This window comes from Vicugna pacos, chromosome 6 (genome assembly GCF_048564905.1).
Source record: "Vicugna pacos chromosome 6, VicPac4, whole genome shotgun sequence".
Classification (NCBI taxonomy): domain Eukaryota; kingdom Metazoa; phylum Chordata; class Mammalia; order Artiodactyla; family Camelidae; genus Vicugna; species Vicugna pacos.
In genome coordinates, this window is record NC_132992.1 from 58,949,510 (window position 1) to 58,968,638 (window position 19,129).

Here is a 19,129-nt window from a genome sequence, read left to right on the forward strand (position 1 = left end):
GTTATCTGTAATGTGGAAATCACTGCACAAAATACCTAATTCCTTCCTTCTGAGATCTCACACTTATAATCACTGTATTTCATTTACAGTGGGTGTATCTAGAGATCATCTGGTCTAAAAATTAGATTCCCTAGTTCATGGTATTCAAAACTGTAGTTTATCTTTGTATGTATATATATATATTTGTTAATGATTGTGAGGCATGGTACTAGATGCTATGGCGGGCATTTTTTGCTACTCTAATTAATCTGTAACTTTGCAAATGCCAAACGTGGATTGTTGGGCAGATTAATAAAGCATCTAATTCCGTACTTAGCGCTTAGTGATGCTCAATAAATGCTACCTTTCTGTAGCCTTTAGATTATGATTGAAGGTGGGATCAGGAATATAGAAAATTATTTAAATACTTGGTTTATGTTATGATATTTGAATGTAATGCATATGTTAAATGCATTTGAACCTTACTTTTTGGTGCTGAAAATATACTTAGTAGTTTAAGAATCTTCATGTTTCTTGAATGGATGATTTTTGTACTGAATTTCCATGCTTCTCAAAACTATAAAACTTTAAAACTATAGTTTAAAAACTATCTTCAGAATTTAAGAGCCATTTAAAATAGGGGACTTTGTTAACCTGATCATTCTTACTGTATATTGAAGCTGACAAAAGGAGGCTTAGACAAATGAGATAAATGTTTGATGACTATTTTGCTGGTGAGTTGAATAACTTTGTGTTCTTAGGGATTTTTGAAAGCACCCCCGGTGGTAAAAGACAAGGATTATATGTTACAAATTTATGGAAAACCAGTTTATCAGGGTCATCGCAGCACTCTTAAAAAAGGGCCATATCTCAGATTTAATTCTCCGTCTCCTAAGGCCAGACCACAGAGGCCAAAAGTAATAGAACAAGTTAAAGGTAAGGAACCTCATTTTTTGTGGTAAACTTCATTTTTATGGTATCAGTTTAATAGGTAAAGTTTAATTTTTGCTTTTTATTTATTACTTATAGAGTTTAAATTATGTAATGGCTTTGCATTATATTATTATATATTAAATATATAATTTTTTTCCACACACAATTTATTTCACTATAACTTGGTGTTTTCTTTTATGCAGTCATGCAGATTTGAATGGGGATTCCTGAGTAAATCTTTCACTTAATTTACCTTTGGCAGAAACAATAGTTTTCAAAACATTTAGTTGCTTCTCATTTATATAGCTTTTTCTCTTTTCAAGTTGTGTAGCATATTAGTATTTTCAAAACAATGCTCTTAAACAGATGTGCTTTGAAAGTTAACTGGTAATGATTTGATTTATATGATAGGTTTATATTATAGCTTATTTAAGAGAATAATTACTTAAAAAGGACATACTAGACATAATTATATAAAGCCTTTGGAAAAAATAAGGTTTTAAAATACTTTCAAATCCAAAAATCACTTTATTGAGTAGCCCTTTTAATGGTAGGAGAGGATTGAGAATTTTGGACACAAGCTTGTCCTTGGGCCTCTATGCCTGTTCATTCCTCTACCTGGAGGGCTCTTCCCTCAGGCACTTGCACGGCTCACTTTCCATCTCTGCTCTTAGATGTTAGCTCCTCAGAGAGGTCCATCTGGACCATCCTATCCAAAATATTATCATCTAACCCCCTCTGTCTCCTTGCTCTGCCTGATTGTTCTTCATAGCACTTTTCACTATCTAATGTTATATTTTTATTTGTTTTTCAAGTTTTTTCCTTACTAAACTATAAGCTACATGAGTCCAGTTGGTTTATTCAGTACTGTATTCCTTGTTTCTGGAATCATACAATTGAATGAATGAATACTTGAGAACAGGATGAAAAAATGTAGATGTGGTACTAAAATTTTTCTTCCTGGGATCATGAAACTATATTTAAAACTATATTTAGGTTTATAAAACTACACACATATTAAAAGGAAAAATGTGGTAATGTCAGTAATTTATTTAGAAAATACTTTAGCTTCTTTCCTTCACACTTTTAATTTTCTTTACTCTTCTCAGGCTCCATAGAAATTTATGTTCTTCTCCAGGGAGACAGCTAATCAGAAAAATTTCTAAATTTTTAAGAATTCAGGATTTAATGTCTATATAGATCTACTTCATAGAAATAGGAAAAAATGTACAATGATTTAATGTCTATGTAAATTCACTTTATAGGAATAGAAAAAATGTATAATGATATTAAGATTAAATGATTTAGTAAGTATCGAATATGATATGTACAGATACGTACATGATTTCAAAGATAAAGGCTGGTTATTTAGAATAATGAGAGGATGAAAAAAATTTCAATTCCAAAAATGATCAGTAACTTTTTTATACCTATAGGATATAGGTATAAAGGTATATGTGTATAAGTTCTGAATATTCTTTTGAATCTTTATTCAACATTTTTTCCTAGTCATTGTGTCTTTTCTGACATAGTTAGTTGTACAAGTTGTTACATCTGTTCAGAAGTTGAGAAACCATGTCCTGTAGGTCAGCTGCGTGTTTTTATAAGTAAAGCTCTATTGGAACATAGCTAAACTCATTCATTTATGTGTATGAGTGCTTCCATGCCATAGAAGCAGAGTTGAGATGTTGCCCCTAAGACCACACAGCCCATTGGTCTAAAATATTTACTATCTGGCCAATTAAGAAACAGTTTGCCAATCTGTGGTTTACATCTTAGTTTTATTTTGGGGCCCTATAACCATATTATATACAATGAGATCTTGCTGTGAAGAAGAGTTGCTATATTTCCAGATGACTGGATAGTAATGTTCAAACAACATTTTAAAATATCTCTCATTGATGACTGTTACAGGCACTAAAGTCAAGTCAATAAGAACACAAACTGACTTCTGTGCAACCAAACCTACAAAGATGGATTCTAAACTGCAGCATTCCATTGCCACGCTGTCTCCTGGTGAGCAGCAGTATTTGTTCAGCCCAAGCCGGGAAATGCCTACTTTTTCAGGTACACTGGAAGGTCATCTAATTCCTATGGCAATTCTTTTAGGTAAGACCCAACAAAATGTATGGGGTACATTTTAAAATTCTTAGCAGCAGCAGCAGAACTTACAAAATGGCACTGACACAATGGTCACCTACCTTTTTCTTTATGTGTTGCTGATGTTTGTGGGTAGGGGCTCAGAATGTGTCTTACTCTGTAGGAGCAGTCTCTGAAATGATGGGTTCTTGCTACATTTTCATTCACAAGAAACGTTCTTTTGGTATTCTACAGTATGTTGCTGTAGATGGAATGAAGTTAAAATAATGTTTAGACATGTCATAGACATTCATAATAATTAAAGAACTTAAGGATTTTGATTGGCTTAATATCATCCTGACTTAGAAGAACTACTTTAAATTACCTTTTATGTACTTTTGGACTAGACTGTTAAGTAAAAATTGTGTAGTTGTGTATTCTAAGCTAACAGTTGGTGGTTGACTTATTTGAGGTCTCAGACTCATCGTAAAAGTTGAACAAATCATTTTTGCTCTCACATTAGCTTTTCAAATCTAGTTAGCTATTTTTTTAGTGTCATTGCTGTTTTCCTTAACTTTTATGAATTATTTGAGTTTGAATATTTTCCAACGTAAGAGAGAATGTTTTATTTTTAGTATTATGGGCTAATGGCATGTCAGATTGTTGGCTAACGTCTGTTCAAACATGCCTTCTACCAAAATAATAGCTAATACTTACAAAGTCCTTACCATGTGTCAGGTACAGATCTAGGGACTTTACATATATAAACTTATATAATCCACCCTATAAAACACATGGAAATGTACTAATTTTACAGATGAAGAAACTGAAGCAGAGAGGGAGTTCAGTCATTTGTCAAAGGCCACATAGCTAGAGTGGAGCCAAGTTTCAAATGTAGGCAGTGTGGCTTTAGAGTCTGCGCTGCACTGTCCTTCTTTACTTCGAAATATAGTAAACAAGTGGAACTTTTGTGATGAAAAGTAACAAAGTTTTGACAGCTATGATAGTTATCAGATAGTTGGTCTACATGCCATTTATTGGTCCTCAAACACTAGTATTTTGTTGTTGGTTTTATTTCTTTCTGTTGTTGCTCTGTGAAGATTTGACAGCTAATATAATACAATATAATGCAATACACTTTAGTTTTGGCTTTGCCACTTAAAAACTATTATGACCTTCGGCAAATTATGTTATGTTTCTATATCTCTATTTCCTCAACTGTAAAAAGTGGATAATATTACTACCTTGAAAGCTTATTTAAATTAGATAGTGTTGAGTACCTATGAGTGCCCAATAAATGTTAGTTGCTGCTAAAAGGATGACATGGTGGTGATGATGATGGTGGTGACAATAGAGGGAAAGGTGCTGGCAGATAGTGCTTTCCTTTCATATGAGAATTTAGCCATAAAGATCTAAGTTGTATATTAGATTTTTCACTCTATTTCTGAAATGGTTGACTCCTTTTCTCCCCCACACTTTTTAGGACAAACCCAAAGTAACAGTGATTCCATGCCATCTGCTGGAGTCATTGTAAGCAAGCCACATCCCATAACAGTGACGACTTCTATTCCACCATCATCTCGAAAAACAGAAACTGGAGTAAAGAAACCTAACATAGCAGTTGTAGAAATGAAGTCGGAAAAAAAGGATCCTCCTCAGCTTACTGTACAGGTATGCTCGTGTGCATGAAGAGAAAATTTTAAGGAAAAAAATCTTTGGCTTAACTTTACTACCTAAAATTTATTACATTGCTTCTGAAAACTTTGCTTTCATGATGGGTCTTTTGTTCTTTAAAACTGATACTAATATGATATCACTATCCTTGTTCTGTATGATTTAAGCTACCTTTTTTAAGCCAATGACTCATATCCAGGTGCCTTGATATTCCAAAGGGAGCAACTGAACAGTATATTCAATTAATTAAAAAAAGACTTAATGTGTTTGATGTATGTAATTAATACTTTAATCTTTGCACAAACATGTAAGACTTGAATGGAGGGAGAACTTATATGTGAGTTTTAATATTCAAGTTGTCAATTCTTCATAAGTTAATGTATAATTTAAGTGAAATTGTAATAAAAAAATACAAGCCATGATTTTTACTTAATTTTAACTTTAGGATCATTTAGATATTTGAAAGAACAAAGGGTTTAGAAAAGTTAGTGTTTTGGTACTGGTCCTGTTTCAGAAATAGCTTTGGTTATGTAAAAAGAATATAATATATGATGAATATTTAGTAGGAAAATTGGATTCTTGTAAGTGAAAACTGTATGTTCTAATTGGCTAGCAGTGTGGAAAATCAGTTTTAGAGTGTACGCTTTCACTGAATAGGAGATTAGTTCCAAATAGGCAGTAGGCTAAGTATAAATCTAAAATATAAAAACATAGAAGAATTAGCAAATATTACATATAATCTTTATCAAAACTGAAGCTAAGTGTAGATATGAGAGAAGAAAACTTAGATATGATAGGAAAATAGATTTGAATGTATAAAGTCTAAAACAAGTATGTAAAAAATTCCTAAATAAAAAGGAGAACAATATAGAGTAAGAACATATGAAAGTAGTATTATAGAAAGGATTAATTTTTAAATATAAAAACCTCCATAAAATAATAAGAAGGCATAAAAGCAAATCCAGAAATACTCAAAGAACATGAATAAGACTCTACAAAAGAGGTAGCAGAGTTTATAAGCAAGCAAACTGAATAATTTAAATCTTGCTAGCTACCAAGTAATGCAAATTAAAATAACAATCATATACTTCCATTTAAAAACTGCTACTACTGAAACACTTGAATAATCTAATTTGGCTGAAGGTTGGGTAAAACTTATAATTGATTACATTTTTGATGATAGAAATAGAGGTCTTTTGGATTGAGTTTTGGTGGTAATTACCAAGAATCTTAAATATGCATGCTTTGTGGCTCAAGAAGTTGATCTGATGTCTGACTAGCATAATGAAATAATTTAAAGTTCAAGGGAAAAAATCCCTACATATATAGGAAGTTTTTTGGAGTGATGTATATCTACCTTTATCTATCTAATAGTGACTCTTCTAGAAATATCCTAAATATTTACCAATAGGAAAATTATTTAGTAATTAAGGCATATGTATTTCTTGAAATATTATACAGTCATTTAAAGTATAATTATAAAGTCTATATGGAAGCATAATAATGTGTTTATGACCTAATTACAATGGAAAATCAGGAAGGAAAGTATTTTAGATTTAAGCTATGTGTTAAGTGGATAGTAAAAAGATAAAGTGAAAATGATTCTACTTAGGATGGTAAGATTCTGTGTGTTTCCCCTTTATTTTCTAAATTTTGTAAAATATGCTTTCATAATTAAAATTTGTTGTCCATTGACTTTGCAATAAAAAGTTAAATTTTATTGATATATAGATTCACAAATATTTGAGTCAGAATGATGAACTGAAAGCTGGATGTTGTGTTATTTTAGGTATTACCCAATGTGGATATTGACAGCATTTCAAATGGTAGTACTGATTTTGGTCTATCTCCATCTTGCCCCAGAGAAGCATCTCCTCCTCTGAAAACCTGGATACAGGTATTGCTCAGAAGTATATCCTTTAGTTTGAGTAGTGTCTGGCTATAGATTTTAACTAATATTATTCCATGCAAACTCTTCTACTATAATTATAACTTACTATAATAATTCAGGCTTTAAGGAAAAGATTCAAAACAAATCTGAAGTTGCTCATGAACTTGAAAAAGAAAGTTTAAGATCCTTACATTTATAAACATTCTGAAAAAAGTAGTAACCCTTAGTGTGACAACTTCATTGCCAGACTCTCATATGTAAAGAAGAAATTTCTATCTCTTTGGAGAAGAATCTTGATTTAAATGGACATTAAATTGTAGTCTTCTTGAATGTGAATTTTATAATGATGATTGGAGTTCATGTTTGGGGATGTAACTGTGTCATCATACTGTTGACATGATGCAAAAATATGCAATTCTTAGGGGTGGAGGGTATGGCTCAGTGGTAGAGCACATGCTTAGCACGCATGAGGTCTTGGGTTCAATCCCCAGTACCTCCATTAACAATAACAACAACAACAACAAAATATGCATTTCTTCCTAGTATTTATTTGCTGCCTGTGACTGAATGACAAAATTATGACTTTTACTACACAGCAAAATAGCACTGTAGCTTTTCCCCAGGTTTCATTTATTGTAAGCAAATTTAGTCATTGAGGATACAGTCTTAAAGAAAGGAAGAACATCAATTTTTCACAATCAGAAATAGTAAAAGAAAAATGACCCTGAATGGCATTTGTGCCTAATTTTATTTTTTATCAGTAATTTTTAAAATTAGAAGTTTATTAAAACATATATGATTACAAATAGTGACTTTTTAGACTGTTTATTGTTCTGCTCTCAGAAAGAATCTATTGTGGTTTTAGGTGACTAGATTATATACAGTGAAGCCTAGAGGCTAAAATAGTAAAATAATTATTTTGTTTATCTTTTTATATTATTTGATTCTGTTATCTTTTTGTGAATTTGTATATGTATATAAGTATATACATATCTATCTATACATTTCTATCTACACATAGAAACATTTTATCTTAACTCTAGGAGAAAAATCAGTCGTGTTAACTTGATCACTTGACTTAAGTTGCATTGTTGTGGAGTCCTTTTTAGAAAAACTGATACCTAATTTTTTCTACTATTGAAATGATAACCTAATAGCTTAGGGACTAGCTTGAATTTCACTTACTAGCTAAATCAATTCTGAGAGGGATGTTAAAATAAAAAATAAGAGCATGTAATTATAAGCTTATGCTGTGGGTGGTATTATGATAAATTATGGATAAATTAAAATGACATTAAGCACAGCAAAAACTTTCTGAAAATCATTTCTTAGACTCCAGAATTTACGAAGGCAGATGAAGAAGAAGTGAAGTTTCCAGGAACTAACTTTGATGAAGTAACTGATATCATACAGGTAACCAAGCTTAGAAACCATGAGAATTTGTTTTTCTACCAGTACTTTTTAATGTGACTATCTTTTTTTTTTTTTGAGACTTTTTGTATTTTTTATTTGAACAGTTTAGATTCACAGCAAAATTGAGAGGAAGGTACAGAGGTTTCTTATATGTTCCCTACCTCCACAAATGCATAGCATCTGCCATTATCAACATTCTCCCAACAGATTGATACTTTGGTTAAAATTGATGTACCTGCCTTGACACATCATAATCACTCAAAGCCCATAGATAACCTTAGGGTTCACTCTTGATGTTCTACATTCTTATGGTTTTGACAAATGTATTTATCATTATACTGTCATGCAGAGTATTTTCACTACCCTAAAATCATCTGTGTTCTGACTACTCATCCTTCCCCCTGACCCATCCCAATCCCTGGCAACCACTGATCTTCTTACTGTCTTCATAGTTTTGTTGTTTCCAGAATGTCATATACTTGGAATCATACATATGTAACCTTCTCAGATTGGCTTCTTTCACCTATGCACTGAAGTTTCCTCCACATTTGTTCATGGCTTGATACTTCATTTCTTTTTAGGGCTGAATAATATTCCATTGTCTGGATGTACCACAGTTTATTTATCCATTTATCTACTAAAGGACATCTTGGTTGTTTACAAGTTTTGGCAGTTATGAATAAAGCTGCTATAAACACCTATGTGCAGATTTTGTATGGACATAAGTTTTCAGCCCCTTTGGGTGAATATCAAGGACTGCAGTTGACTGGCTTTAGTGGTAAAAGTATGTTTAGATTTGTAGGAAACCACTGAACTGTCCTCCAAAGTGGCTATACCATTTTGCACTCCTACCAGCAATGAGTGAGAGTTCCTGCTGTTTCACATCCTTGCCAGCATTTGGTATTGTCAGTGTTCCAGATTTTGGCTATCCTAATAGGTGTATAGAGGTATCTTATTGTTGTTTTGATTTGCATTTCCCTGATGACATATGATAAGGAGCATCTTTTAAAGCACTTATTTTCATCAGTATATCTTCTTTAGTGAGGTGTCCATTAAGGTCTGGTCTTTGGCCAATTTTCAAAACTGAGTTGTTTTCTTATTATTGAATATAGGAGTTTTGGGGGTTTTTTTTGTTTGTTTCGTTTTTTGTATATTTTGGATAACAGCCTTTTGTCAGATGTGTCTTTTGCAAATATTTTCTCCCAGTTTGTGGCTTATCTTCTAATTCTCTTGACATTGTTTATCACAGAGCAGAAGTTTTTAATTCTGCAAACAGACAGTTTTATTTCTTCCTTCCCAATCTGTGTACTTCTTTTCTTGTCTAACTACATTAGCAAGGACTTCCAGTACAATGTTGAAAAAGAGTGGTGAGAGGGGACATCCTTGCCCAATATTATGTTGCAGTGCTTTGAGAAATTGCCCTTTACTTTTGAGTTAAAGATTTTTTTATTTTAAAATTATAAGGTTGTTATTCTATAGTATTATCTTCTGTATCACCTGCCTGCCTCCATGAAACTTAATGATTGTTAGCTGTTTCCTACCTGCATCTCATCTCATCTCTCCTGCTTCTTGCTTCCTTCTTTTTGTTACCTTTGGCTTCCCTCCCTCCAATGTATTCTTTCTTCATTCTATTACATTTATCTATGTTCATTTCTGGACTATTGGCAAGGTCATCAGTTAGTTCACTTTGAGGAAAAAAGTTGTGAGGGGTCTAACATCCAAGGAAAGAGTCCATATAGCAGGAAGGGTTATAGAAATGATAGAAATGGCTAAATAGTGGAGGGGAAAAGTAGGACTAAGTAAAGTAGAAAGGATGGGAGAAAAGATCATAGAACTTAGGGATTACTTGAGTACTGATGTGTCAATAGATTTTAAAGAAGACATTTGTTCAGTTTTCTCAGGCTTTTAGAACTAAGACCAGTTTTGTTAATCATAAAATAAAACCATATTTTAAATATTAAGAGAGATGCAATATATTAAGGTTACTTGCTGACTGGTATGTCTTCTCATGTGAGCTCCACATGAATGTTTTGAAGGCAAGAATGTTGTTTGTCTTTATATTCATGCCTAGCAAAGACATTAGACAGCTGTTCAATGGACAAATGAAAGAAACAGTTGTAGAAATAGCACAGAATTTGGAGTCTAAAGACAAGTGTTCCTACCCTTGCTCTGCCACTTAATAGCCATGGACTTCATTTTTCAATGGGAGAATATTACTGAGTTATAATTTTTAAAGAGTCCTAATTTTTTGAGATGCATAATGGATTATTTACAGATAAAATGGTATGATATCTGTGATCTACTTCAAAATGGTGTGTGAAGGGGAAAGTGGATGAGGGGAAGTATCGATGACACAAAGTTGACTGTGCATTAAAAAGTATTAAAACTGGGATTTGAACAGATAAGTGGAATTTATATTATTTACATATTACAGATATAGTACATGAGCACTATTTTATTTACTTTTAAATGTGTATGGTGTTTTTGATAATAAAAAGTTTAAAAATTCCAGAAACAACTCTTTTGGTTATGATGTGGTGGTACAAATAATGTATAGGCTGACCTGACTGAATATTTAAATGTAAATTATAGGTTCTGTAAGAGCAAGCAAGTGATATTTGGAAGTATCAGTTTTACTATGATAATAAATTAATAAATTTCTAAAGGGAAACGTTAATAATGTTTTATGGAGGAATAACCAAATTTTCTAGTTTGTTTTATGACTGTTTAAATATTGGGTTTTAAAAAGACAAAATAATTGTGTAAGTTTTCTTCAATGTGATTTATATGAAAAACATATATGTTATACATAATATGGTACCACCTAAGTAAGAAATGCTATTGATTAGCTTAAAAGTGTTGATTAATTCACCAACCTAGGTTTCCTGCCTACACTTGGCACTCAGTAAGTGTTGAATAGATATATGAATATAGTATTTTTGTTTTTTATTATTACCAGGAAGAGGAAAAATGTGATGAAATTCCAGAATACTCTGAACCAATTCTGGAGTTTAACAGAAGTGTTAAAGTTGTTTCTACAAAATATAATGGCCCTCCATTTCCACCAGTTACTTCTACTTTTCAGCCCACTGCTGACGTCCTGGATAAAGTAATTCAGAGAAAAGAAACAGTGGAAAATAGCTTAATTCAGTGGTGAGTTTACAGTGGTATTGGGGTGAACAGAATAGTAGTAGCAAGTATAAATAGCCAGTGTTAAGTTTTGGTTGAAAATCTTTCTTGTCTCCTTTTGTTTATCAAACTTTTCCTTTGCTGTCATCACTGGACACTATTTGATGCCGAGAGTTTAACTGTGTTGGAGGTATTGTTTCTGTCCTTCAGTTTTTGTGCGTAGGTTGTCTATTATGACAAAAGAGGCTATTGTTAAGTAACAAAAGCCTTAAAAATGTGCATATTCTGTCATCTAGGAATTCACTTAACAGAAATTTATCCTAAGGAAGTAATCCCTTCTCCTCTGAGGCCATAGGATACTTAGCACTTATGGTGCTTACTATAGGCACTGTTCTGTTTGTTACTCTATTTTTATACCTATTTTTACCAGTGAGAAACCTTAAGGAAGTTATGGAATAAACTAAACATCTGAATATTAATACAGTTATCAAGGTTGGGTTTAGAAGAATATTTAATGATATGAAAAATATTAGTAACATACTGGTGCATAAATGAGGCAGAATACTAATACAACCACAGTCTAGAAGAGCTCACTCAGAAATAAGTGGGCATGGGGAAAAATGGAAAAATAATACCAAATTGTTAACTGTGTTTATTCCTGAATCTGAGATTATAAGTAAGCCTTATCTATTTGAAAATTTTTATATATTCTCTGATTTTTCTACAATGAATATCTATTACTTGAATAATAATAAATAAGAAGTCTATCAGCTTCTCTAAAAAATGTACAGAAACAGTCTCCTCTTGTGTTTCCCTTCCTTTTCCTCTCCCTCTTTCCCCTTCTTAAAAATGACCTTGAAAATAAATTTTCTCTCCTTTTTTAGAAGACAGCTATTGCAGTCTATATATTTACTTCCTTGAAGAGTGTGCAGCTGGACTTCTTTTCTAGCTCTGATCTTGTAGGGCTTTCTATGTGCTTTCAGAGTAGGGAACACAACATTCTAGGTACATGATGTGCCAGGTAATCATTGACCTAAACCTTATTTTGAATTTAGAAGGTCTGTTAATTCATTAGACTGATCTGAAAGATTTAAATTTGATTTAATAAACTATCTTCTATGCAGAGATTTTGTTTCATGTGATTTATTTTGCAAATGTATCTAGGGAGATACATTTGAGTTCTTTCTTCTTTCCATATTTCAACTTTCAGAATGATTGCTTTCACATGTGAATGTGTCCATGGATAACAGTTAATTTTAATTGTGGTATTTCTAACCATTTATACATTTCAGCTAAATTTAGTAATGCTTAACATTTTCCACCCCAGGGTAGAGCAAGAAGTAATGTCAAGAATGATCTCTGGGCTCCTTCCAGTGCAACAACAGGCCATAGCTAATGTCAGTGTCTCAGTTAGTGAAGCCAGTGAGCCATTGACTTCTGACATTGGTAAGTAAAATGGAATCTTTTAGGGTTTTTTTTTTTTATTGAAAGACAAAACCTATCAGGTCTTTGTGTATTTATATATTCTGGAGGTCAAGTAGTTCTCAGCTGACAAAAATACAAGTCCTTTTCCTTTCAGCGTCACTTCCCAGTTCTCTGTAGTGAAAATTAGTTCTCCCTCGTCCCCTCACCCCATACTGCAGTGTTCAGATCCTTCTGCCAGCCTCCATCCCTCTCACCCTGAATCTCTCTGTTACTTCCCATAGCACTTTCTGTGTGTGTGTGTGTCTTTGTCTTTGTCTTTGTCTTTGTTATAGTAACTATCAAATTGTATTATGATTGGTTTACATATTTGTCTCACTCACTAGACTATATATTACTTAGGAGTAAGGACGTTTCTCATTTAGAGCCTGGCCCTTGACTGACACTTAAGAAGAGTTTAAATAAGTATTTGCTGGGTGGGTAAATGAGCCTCTTTCTTTATGGCACCCACACCATTCTCCTCTTCTTCCTCCTCCTCTTTCTCTTCTTCTCTCTTTTCTCCTTCCTTCCTTCCTCCTTTTCCTCCTCCTATCTTTCCCTCTTCTTTTCCCTCCTTCATTAGTTTCTTGAGGTATAAGGTACTTGCCACAAAATTCACCATTTCTAAGTATACAGTTGGACAAATTTTGTTAAACACACACAGCTACACCTTAGCTACATAATCAAGATATTGAAAAATATTTCTGTCATCCCCAAAAGCTCCCTCATGCCACTTTACAGTCAATCCCTAACCCTCTCCCATGCCTGCTGGGCACTTATACCCACTAATCTGCTTTCTATCATTGAATTTTGCCTAGAATTCCATATGTATGTAATCATATGGTATGTAGTCTTTTTGTGTCTGGCTTCTTTTATTTAGCATAGTGCTTTGACAATCATGTTGTTGCATATAGTAACATTACACTGTGTAGACGTACCATAATTTGCTAATCCATTTACCAGTTGATGGACATTTGTAGTCTTTTAGTTTTTGGCTATTATAAATAAAGCTGTGCTATGAATATTTACAAACAAATCCTTTATACACATCTTTTCATTTCTCTTGGTCATATAATAAATAGATATTTAACTTTATAAGAAACTGCTAAATGTTTCCAACATGGCTGTTTTACTTTGCATTCCAGCCAGCAGTGAATGAGAGTTCCAGTTGCTCCACTAATGTTTGGTGTTGTCAGTGTTTTTAATTATAGCCAGTTTGTAAGCATGTGGGAATATTTTTATTTGCATTTCCCCAGTGACTAATGATGTACAATTTTTCATGTTCTTATTTGCCATTTGTATATTTACTTTAGTGAACTATCTTTTAAGCTCTTTTGCTCAGTGTTTAATTGGGGTTTGTGTCTTACTATTATTGAGTTCTTTATTTATTTTGCATACAAGTCCTTTATTGCATATATGTTTTGCAAATATGTTCTCCTAGTTTGTATCTTACCTTTTTTCTCAACATTATCTTTAGAAGACCAAAGGTTAATTTTGATGAAGTTTAATTTATCAGTTTTTCTTTTATAGCTTGTGGTTTTTTGGTTGTACTATTTAAGAACTCTTTGTCTCACGATCATTGAGATTTTCTCTTATTTTTCTTCTAGAAGACTCATGGTTTTAGACAGTACATTTAGATCTATGATATGCTTTGAGTTAATTTTTATATATGGTGTAAAGTAATGATCAAGGGTTGTTTTTTTTTATATGGATATCCAGTTGTTCTAGCATTATTTGTTGAAAAGATTATCCTTTTTCCCACTGAGTTACCTTGACACCTTTGTTGAAAATCAGTTGGGTATATACGTGTGAGTCTGTTTCTGAACTTGCTGTTTGGTCCCATTGAGCTACTGTTATACCAGTACCATTCTTCTTGATTACTGTAATTTAAAAACAAGCTTTGAAATTGGATAGTGTAAATACATCAGCTTTTTTGTTCTTTTTTTCTTTTTTACATTCCTATATGTCATTACCTCTACGTTTTTCTTCCTTTCCAGTTTCCTACTCTTCCTCTTTCCTAAGTTACCCCTTAACTGCCTAAATTCTAGACATTAGAGTCTGTATTTATTGCTTTTACTTTCTCATTGCTCACTTTCTCTTTAGTTCTTATGAGTTGGCTTTCTTCCCTCTCCCTAATGAAACTCCTCTCTCACAGCATTTCATTGTCAAAGACAACCTTTTATCAAATCCTTATTCTCCTAGATGGCTCTGTATGGGCATTGCTGACTACCTGTAATTCTTATAATGTTCTTTCTACTGGTTTTGGTTTCCTAGAATTTATCCTGTTGTTCTTCCCCTTATCTTTGTAATTTTTTAAGACCTCATTTTCTCACCTTTTTTTCCACTGCTACTTGAATAAAAATTTTCCCCAAGTTTCTATGCTCTGTCCTCTTTCTTTTCTGTTTTTCTAGTCTCTTCTTGCCATTAGTTGCTCTGTGTCAGTTGATGGCCTTTAAGCCACACATCTAGTCTGTAAACCTTTGCCTGTTGGTGAATATGTTACTTGATGCTCCACTGGCATACTAACCTTGGCATCCAAAATGTATTTCATTTTTCTAGCCAAACTTGCTCCTGCTTTGTTTCTGTTTCTGTTAATGATATCACTGTTTTCCAAGTGCCCAGCCTCCAAAGCCTTGGAGTTTTTGTTTGTTCTACTTTATTTTCTTTGATCTTCTTTAATTCACACCCAGCCGCAGTCTGTATCCTGGTTCCATACAGTTTATTCTTGCATTTGATTAATTCTGTTTAGTGTAACTCAAATGCCTCCTTCACTGCTGCTGTCCCAGGTTTTCTTTCATCATCGCATTTTTTGAAGGAAGGAATAAAATGACCAACAAAGTTATGAGGAAAATTTTTTAACTTAAGATTAGCACTTCTTTAATGATAAAATTATTTTGCCATGTTAAAAGGCACTTTTCTGAAGAAGAAGACAGCTAGGAAAACAAATCAAAAAGAAAACCAAAATCAGTTCATCTAAATAATTGCTCTGAGAATATTTCAAAAACCTGTTGAAAAAAGCAGCAGATGGAAAATACCAGTCAAAAACAAAACACATTTTTAAAAAGAACTAGAAGCTAAAGAGAAAGCAAAGGACTGTGAAATGTGCCTTGGAGAAACAGATAGTCGGACTTTTGTAGCTTTTGGTCAGAATTCCAGTTGTGGAGATAGCATTCAGCAGTCCCAACATAAGGAGACCAGTCCAGGAAAGCACTGTGGCACTCACAGAAACAAACAAGTGCCTCCGAAAATTTGTCTGGTTTATGATACTGTCAAACTGCCAGGTGCTTTTCCCCCATTACTGGGTCAGACACCGCAATGGCGTGTTTTAGAGTGCTTGGATTCCCCACTGCCTTTCCTGCTGGCGCAAAGCAGGCCAGTAGTAGTCCTCTTAGTCCTCCACATGGGTCACATGGTGGTTTCAGTGAGAGGAAGTCAGGCTCGATAGCCTTAAGGAAAGATGGTCTAATAGAGAGGGTATTCAGACCCTGTTTGCTTTAAAAGCATGTATGTTTGCTTTTGTTTTGCCTGTATCTGGGGTTTTGGGGGCTTCATAAAAGAGACGTTCTGATTTTTGGTCATGCCGAAACAATGAATTATGGGAACTAAAAAGGAGACATATTGACATATACTTTTTGTTTTTTTTGTTTTTTGTTTTTTTACATTTTTTATTGATTTATAATCATTTTACAATGTTGTGTCAAATTCCAGTGTAGAGCACAATTTTTCAGTTATGCATGAACATATATATATTCATTGTCACATTTTTTTCTCTGTGAGCTACCATAAGATCTTGTATATATTTCCCTGTGCTGTACAGTGTAATCTTGTTTATCTATTCTACAATTTTGAAATCCCAGTCTATCCCTTCCCACCCCCCCACCAGCAACCACAAGTTTATATTCTATGTCTGTGAGTCTGTTTCTGTTTTATATTTATGCTTTGTTTGTTTGTTTGTTTGTTTTAGATTCCACATATGAGCAATCTCATATGGTATTTTTTCTTTCTCTTTCTGGCTTACTTCACTTAGAATGACATTCTCCAGGAGCATCCATGTTGCTGCAAATGGCATTATGTTGTCGGTTTTTATGGCTAAGTAGTATTCCATTGTGTAAATATACCACATCTTCTTTATCCAATCATCCGTTGATGGACATTTAGGCTGTTTCCATGTCTTGGCTATTGTAAATAATGCTGCTATGAACATTGGGGTGCAGGTGTCATCCTGAAGTAGGGTTCCTTCTGAATATATGCCCAGGAGTGGGATTCCTGGGTCATATGATAAGTCTATTCCTAGTCTTTTGAGGAATCTCCATACTGTTTTCCACAGTGGCTGCACCAGACTGCATTCCCACCAGCAGTGTAGGAGGGTTCCCTTTTCTCCACAGCCTCTCCAGCATTTGTCATTTGTGGACTTTTGAATGATGGCCATTCTGACTGGTGTGAGATGATACTTCATCATAGTTTTGATTTGCATTTCTCTGATAATCAGTGATATTGAGCATTTTTTCATGTTCCTGTTGATCATTTGTATGTCTTCCTTGGAGAATTGCTTGTTTAGTTCTTCTGCCCATTTTTGGATTGGGTTGTTTGGTTGTTTCTTATTAAGTCATATGAGCTGCTTATATATTCTGGAGATCAAGTCTTTGTCGGTTTCATTTGCAAAGATTTTTTCCCATTCGGTAGGTTGTCTTTTTGTTTTACTTATGGTTTCCTTTGCTGTGCAGAAGCTTGTAAGTTTCATTAGGTCCTATTTGTTTATTCTTGCTTTTATTTCTATTGCTTGAGTAGACTGTTCTAGGAGAACATTTTTGAAATGTATGTCAGATAATGTTTTGCCTGTATTTTCCTCTAGGAGGTTTATTGTATCTTGTCTTATGTTTAAATCTTTGATCCATTTTGAGTTTATTTTTGTATATGGTGTAAGGGAGTGTTCTAGCTTCATTGGTTTACATGCTGCTGTCCAGTTTTCCCAACACCATTTGCTGAAGAGACTATGACATACACTTTTGAATATAAATTTGGGATTGTGATAGTCTTTGCTGTGGTAGCTCTGGAGTAAATTGCTGTTATTACCTCTCAACAAGTGATCTCAAGACTTCTATACCTACCTTTTAAGAAATTCTGGATAATGCTACCATAGTTGTACTAATTAAGGCGTACTCTTTGGAGAGATCACATGTCCATTAAGTTGTATAGATCACTGTTGACATGTTTTCTACATGGAGCTTTAGAAATACAGGTGCTTTAGGTCTAATAAAGTCTGTTTAGACTCAAGTCTTAAGTTTGTTTAGGAAGTTTTACTGAATTTTATGTACATTCATACAAGTAAAAAGTACAACCCTTTTGGAAAATTAATATACCTATAGAACTCCTGATATCAAGCACCTTAAATTACTATAAAAGTTTGAGGAGTATTAGCCTGTAATGTTAGTAACTGATGTATCTGAAACTAGAAGGAAAGATTTGTCTTCATATCTATGAAGAAACCATCATCTCTCTAAAATCCCCCCACAGTCATTGTGTCCCTATGTTTTGCCAAGCTCTGTCACAAGGTTTCTTGTTGCCCTACTCTTGGAAATGTGGATTGTTTTCAGATGAACACTTAATGTGAATGCAAATCCTTTTTATCACTAAATTTCATAGTGGTAGGGAAGAGGCTGTATAAGTAAATTTTCACCTGGATGTTTTTCTCCCACTTTTGGTTTGTTTAGAGAGGATGTTCATTATGTGAGTTACCATCTTATTCTCTTTCATAATAAGTAGACTTTATATTTTCATTTTATTCCTCCTGACATCATCTCTCATATACATATGTTCACATCTCTAAAGTTTTAAGAATTAAAGTGTAGAATACAAACATGTTTCTTTCACATTTATTCTGATATGCTTTCATTTTTTAGTGGAAGGAACAAGCAGTGGTGCCCTCCAGCTTTTTGTTGATGCTGGGGTTCCTGTGAATTCAGACATGATTAGGCATTTTGTGAATGAAGCTCTTGCTGAGACCATTGCTGCCATGCTGGGTGACAGAGAAGCAAAGAAACAAGGTCCTGTTGTTACAGATGTTTCTGAGGATGTTTCAGCAAGCAACACACACTTGCCGGTAGGTGTGACTCTCCTTCATGACTGGGAGTCATGAAACCTTTATTAAAGAACAATAAATTGTGTATCATACATCATAGTTTGTGGTACAGACTGATTCCTTGTGGCTCTAATTCCAGTAACATTTCCCCCAGCAGCTTGTTTTTAAAACTTAAATCTGTATAAAAGTTGAAAGTATTATACAGTGAACATCTGTATACGCTTTACCTATATTTACCAATTGATAACATTTTGACACATTTTCTTTATCTCTCTTTATATAATATATATTATCCTTTAAGAATCACTTGAAAGTTGCAGATGTTGTAACAACAAACTTCTAAAAGCATCAGCATTATCTCCTAAGAACAAGATACTTTCTTACAGAACCAAAATGCCATTATTATGCCCCCAAATTTAACATTGCTGTGTTAATACTATATAATATAGAGTCCATATTTGAATTTCCCCAATTGTTCCAAAGATACACTT

At 33.5% G+C, this 19,129-nt stretch overlaps 1 protein-coding gene across 10 annotated transcripts in view; it reads left to right on the forward strand.

Moving 5' to 3' along the window:
* KIAA0586 (KIAA0586 ortholog) overlaps window positions 1–19,129 on the forward strand; it is a 94,001-nt gene that overhangs the window by 24,215 nt on the left and 50,657 nt on the right. For 9 of the 10 annotated variants that reach the window (XM_031679086.2, XM_015235531.3, XM_072963121.1 and 6 more), the window contains 8 exons: window positions 741–915; window positions 2,827–3,021; window positions 4,475–4,662; window positions 6,455–6,562; window positions 7,889–7,969; window positions 10,929–11,122; window positions 12,426–12,544; window positions 18,460–18,659. In XM_031679086.2, the coding sequence (XP_031534946.1) occupies window positions 741–915; window positions 2,827–3,021; window positions 4,475–4,662; window positions 6,455–6,562; window positions 7,889–7,969; window positions 10,929–11,122; window positions 12,426–12,544; window positions 18,460–18,659 (1,260 nt within the window). The remainder of the gene's footprint in view (window positions 1–740; window positions 916–2,826; window positions 3,022–4,474; window positions 4,663–6,454; window positions 6,563–7,888; window positions 7,970–10,928; window positions 11,123–12,425; window positions 12,545–18,459; window positions 18,660–19,129) is intronic. The other variant, XM_031679088.2, reaches the window with a different exon arrangement.